Source organism: Echinops telfairi, unplaced genomic scaffold, assembly GCF_000313985.2.
Source record: "Echinops telfairi isolate 266 unplaced genomic scaffold, ASM31398v2 ScPeMD7_6;HRSCAF=24_0, whole genome shotgun sequence".
Classification (NCBI taxonomy): Eukaryota; Metazoa; Chordata; class Mammalia; order Afrosoricida; family Tenrecidae; genus Echinops; species Echinops telfairi.
The window spans coordinates 21,453,503-21,458,335 of record NW_022103902.1 but is presented as its reverse complement, the minus strand read 5'-3'; the positions used below and the strand labels follow the sequence as shown (position 1 = coordinate 21,458,335).

The following is a 4,833-nucleotide window of genomic DNA, read 5'->3' as shown; positions in this document are numbered from 1 at the left end:
GGGCTATGGAGCTGATTGCGCCTCTTGCAACCCCTGCCCAACAGAATGAAACATGGCCATGCTTGGCCATTCTCACAGATGTTCCTGTGCATGAGCCCTACGATTGCAGCCACTGTCAGTCCATCTCGCTGAGGGCCTTCCTCCTGTTCCATGCCCCTCCATTTACCCAGCATGACGGCCTTCCCCAGGACCTGGTCTCCCCCGACAACATGTCCAAAGTAGGTAAGACAAAGTCTTGCCATCTTTGCCTCTAAGGAGCCCTCTGGCCATGCTTCTTCCAAGGCAGACTTGTCTGTCCTTTTGGCAGTCCGTGGGACTTTCCCTAGTCTTCACCAGCACCATAATACTGTAGTAGACCAGCTGTTCTCATCCTGTGGGCCGCAACCCCTTTGGGGGTCGAATGACCCTTTCACAGGCTTCGCCCGATTCATAACAGTAGCAAAATGACAGTTATGAAGTAGCAATGAAAGTAATTTTATGGTTGGGGAGTCACCACCACATGAGGAACTGTATTAAGGGGTCGCGGCATGAGGAAGGTTGAGAACCCCTGTAGTAGACCATTCTTTTGTCAGTGAAATAAAAACCTGTACTTCCTTAGGGCACTTCAGATCCTAACGCTGTGAGGTCTGGGATAAGCAGGTATGTGCCTTTCAGAAACTCTGAAAGTAATAACTCCCACCCGGAAATTGTCCAGCTAGCTCCTGAGCATTTGGGAAAGCTTTTAAAATCCATTAATGCCTATTCTATTTTATTTCTAATTTGTGAAAATTAGGCTCATAATTTGTACTTAAATTCTCTGATTCTGCAATACAATGAAACAAACGTCTGTTTAAAAGGCCTCCATGACTTTCCCCACTCCTCGATCCGCCTGACCCTTGCCAACCCACCTGGAACAGATTCCCTCAGTGTACAAGCACTTTACGTAATTGTTTTCATTGTCTGGTGTTGCTGTAACAGAAATACGAGTGAGCAGCTTTAAGAAATAAGACACGGATGTCTTCACAGTGTTGAAGAAGCTTAAAAGTGTCATAGTTCAGACAGCTAGGAAAAGCCTTTCTTCCTCGGCTGGCTCCAGAGCAGAACAGCCCACAGGCCTTCTCAGGCCTGTGAAGTCAACACCAGCCACATCACACACCTCACCACAGAGAAGCAGCCATCAATTCCCAAACCAAACTCACTGTCCTGGAGTCAATGCTACCCATAGTGACCCGAGAGCTCGGAGTGTAACTGTCCCTGTGGGTTTTGGAGGCTGTAAGTAGTCTCATCTTTCGCCCAGGGAGAGGCGAGTGGTTTTGAACTACTGCCCTTGGTTAGCAGCCCAGTGCGTAACCACTATGCCACCAGGGCCCCTTAGCCATCGTTCATTTATAAGAAATTATGTTATAACTATCCACATGACCCTTGGCAGAAAAACAGGCTCCCCACGCCTACTCTAGAGGAAGTTCCTGTGTCTTTGGGCTTCTGCTCCCAGGGAATCTTCATATGGCTTCTCCTCCCCTACCTCCGCTCACCCACTAGGGTGTTTAATCTCTTTGTTATCTCCAAAGAGACAGCCTACACTGAGCCTGCCTCGTTACCATAACAAAGACAACCTACTCCCAACTAGAGACATGGAAGTCAGCATTTAAAACACACATGGGGGCACAGATGACAATCCACAACAGTGATATTTGAGTTCTTCTTTGGCTCTTTCTACATGTCCTCACAGTGAACATGCATTCATTTAAAATAAAGTTGCTGTGAAAGAAGAGGAAGAAGAATAGAGAGTAGAATGAGATTCCTGGGTTGTCAACATGATACCCTCTGGGTTTTGTATCTTCTAAAGCTTGTGGAGAGAAGCCCTGGTGGCACTGTGGTATATACAGTGCTTGGCAGCTAACGGAGAGGTTGGCAGTTCAAACCCACCCCCTCTGCAGGAGAAATCTATGTCACTTTGCTTTCTTAAAGATTACAGCCTTGGAAATGCAGAAGGGAAGTTCCACTCTGTCACAGAAGGGTGCTATGAGTTAGAATTGACCCAATGAAAACAGGCTTCTGTGGGTTAATTTTATAAAGATTTGGATTTAAAAAAAGAAAAAGGGGGTGAGGAGTCCCTCAAAGGAAGCTCAATCATTTGTTGTTTGTAATGCTGCCTAAACTCAAATTCTAGACTCAGCCTGTGATCCTTGGTGCTCCCTCATCTTGGCCCTTAGCCCACTTTTATGTTACCGCCTGTCTCACACCTTAAGTTCTGGCTCGAGGTGCCTTGCACTGTAGTCTCAGTTCTTCCTCTCAAGTCTGAGACCTACCTATCCTTAAACACCTGGTCTCTATGCCAGACTCCCATAAGTACCTACACTTCAGCTCAGCTCACCTAGGTCTCATTGCCTGTGTTCTGTGGCTATTGTATCCAGGAAAGAAAGAGAAGGGGGAGAGAGTCAAGGTCCGTCCAACTCGAGATGCCCAAGCCTCTCCAAAAGGAAGGAGCTGGGCCTTCCCCAAGCTGCATGGTATGCTCTTGCTAAAGATGAGACTGGAGGAGTATTTTAAGATCATGTCCCCGATATAGCACACATAATTTTTTCAGCCAGATCAGTGAGCAAATGCTTAATAGGTTCACCCTGGATAGCAAACTAAGGTGATGATGTAGGAACTCACTGCCATTGAGTTGATAACAACCCATTCGGACAGAGGAGAACTGCTGCTGTGGGTTTCTGAGACAGTCATTCTTTACGGGAGGAGAACGCCTCAGAGTTTACCCTGGGGACAGCTGGTGGTTTGGAACTCCTGACCTTGCAAGCTAGCAGCCCAACATAGCCTACTGTGCCACTAGGGCTCCCTCTGAAATGTGAAGAGGAATTCACTTTGGTCAGTCCTGAGTTGCCTTACTCTGTACAAACTATATCAAATAAGCCCAAACAAAATAGAGTCAGAAGCGATATTTGTATAGGCTTCGTGACACTTACCTTGAAGGAAACATGCAGTCACTTTCCCGGTAGAGTGTGTTCTTAATGATCTGATAATGGGTCCCCAGCTTCCGTCTGACGACGTCTGCCATCATCTTCTTGGAGATGCCTCCTCGGAAAGGAGTCAGGTCCTGTTCTATGACACTGAGAAAGGACGGAAACCATCAAGGAAGGGAGGCCAAGAGAGTTACACGATTCTGCCTACTTCCTCTCTGTATTTCAATTTAGTAGTATAAGCTGCGGTAAGCAGAGTAAAATAATAAAGGGCAGAAATGAGCAAACTCCCCCCCTCGCTGGAAGTACAACTCAAACCCCAAACCAAGTTCTCTGCCTTTGCATTAATTCTGCCTCCTGGTGACCCCATGGGGCAGCGGAGAAATGCCCCTGTGTGTTTCTGAGACTGTAACTCTTTACAGGAATTGAAAGCCTCATCTTCCTCCCAAGGAACAGCTGGTGGTTTCAAACTGCTGACTTCAAGGTCACCATCCCGATGCCTAACTACTGCACCATCAGGGCTCCTGGCAAAACCTTAATAACAACGAAGCCACAAATAGTATAATGCAAGTCAATTTCTGTTTCCTCCCAACGTGTGGATTGCCTCTTCCTTAACTGACCTCTACTCCTCATGTCACTCACGTCATGGCCACAACCACCAACTCCCCTCTGACCTCCCTTCCTCAGAATCGCACAGAAGGTATGGTTTGTGCCACATACAGTCTAATATTGTCTGGCTCCCTTGTTCTAGTCTGTCTGGCTGATACCCATCCACCTGTTCTACCAGCCTAACAGTAATAAGCAGAACTAACTGCTTTTGCATCCCTGCATCCCTTCGTACACAGTAAGGTAAGTGGCTTACCATGGAGCCAATTGGCAGGAAATGCAGGACTAACTAGGGACGCCTCCTGACAGCTTGCAAGATATCTTTCTACCATACCACTCTAAGCCACATGCTTTAAAAATAACCAACAGAAAACTTACAATTATATTCATTTATTAACATATTCATTAATTCAGCAATATGTATTGAGTATTACTAACGGCTGGCCCTGGGGAAACTAATAATGATTAAGATGTAGACCTTGACCTTATGAAGTCCAATGGGGAAAACTGGCAAGTGCCTAAACTCAGCCCCACAGGGCATCAGCAGCAATGCTGAGACCACCCACAGGGCCCTCCCTCTCTTAGGGCCTTTTCCTCCCCTTAGAAATAGGAAAACCTCCTCAGGCGTTTTTTGTCTGCTTTCAAAATGTGCTTGGCTCGCTCACTCTTGTAACCCAGGTCTCTTCTGGACCTTAAGAGTCCTTTTGCTTTGCAAAACCAATCACATTTCAAAGACCATTCAAAGTGAAAACTCACCCGTAGTAGCAGCTGCAGTTTTCACTCGCACATGGTTCATAGTTCTCCAAAGACCTTTGAATCTGGTCAGTCAGGACTTTCCACTTTGAACCTTGAAAAAGTGAGAGTTCACAAAATACCCATAGGGAGTTCCCACTGAACCGCAGCAGCCCTGCCCATGTCATGGACCCAAACCAAACCCCAGGAAGGATTATTTCCTCACTCTCCAGCACACAGGTTAAGTCCAAGAAAATGGAAAATTCCCAAGCTGAATACTTGCCACCTAGAAGGCTATAGATAAACGAGCCAGTGAAAGTTTCTCCCTTTCTAAAATCAATGAACACCTACAGCCATTGACCCTTTCGTTTCTTCCCAGCCAGCACACATACACACACGAATACGAAATACCCCCACAGTGTGTTGTGCTTGAAGCAGATACCGAGCAGCCAAGGCTCCCCGCGCTCCCAAACCGCAGAATTGGGAAGAATGGGTCGTGGGAGGGGAAGCGGCGCCGCCCGCCCTGCGCTCCCGCGGCCACGGCGGCGAGCAGCCG

The 4,833-nt window shown here is 47.2% G+C and overlaps 1 protein-coding gene across 1 annotated transcript in view; it reads right to left on the bottom strand.

Annotated features, from left to right (window-relative positions):
• The window catches only part of POGLUT1 (protein O-glucosyltransferase 1), a 29,839-nt gene that overhangs the window by 19,132 nt on the left and 5,874 nt on the right, over nucleotides 1-4,833 (bottom strand). The window contains exons 2-3 of the mRNA XM_013005622.2: nucleotides 4,302-4,392; nucleotides 2,946-3,089 (exon numbers count right to left, since the gene is read on the bottom strand). Of these exons, the coding sequence (XP_012861076.1) occupies nucleotides 2,946-3,089; nucleotides 4,302-4,392 (235 nt within the window). The remainder of the gene's footprint in view (nucleotides 1-2,945; nucleotides 3,090-4,301; nucleotides 4,393-4,833) is intronic.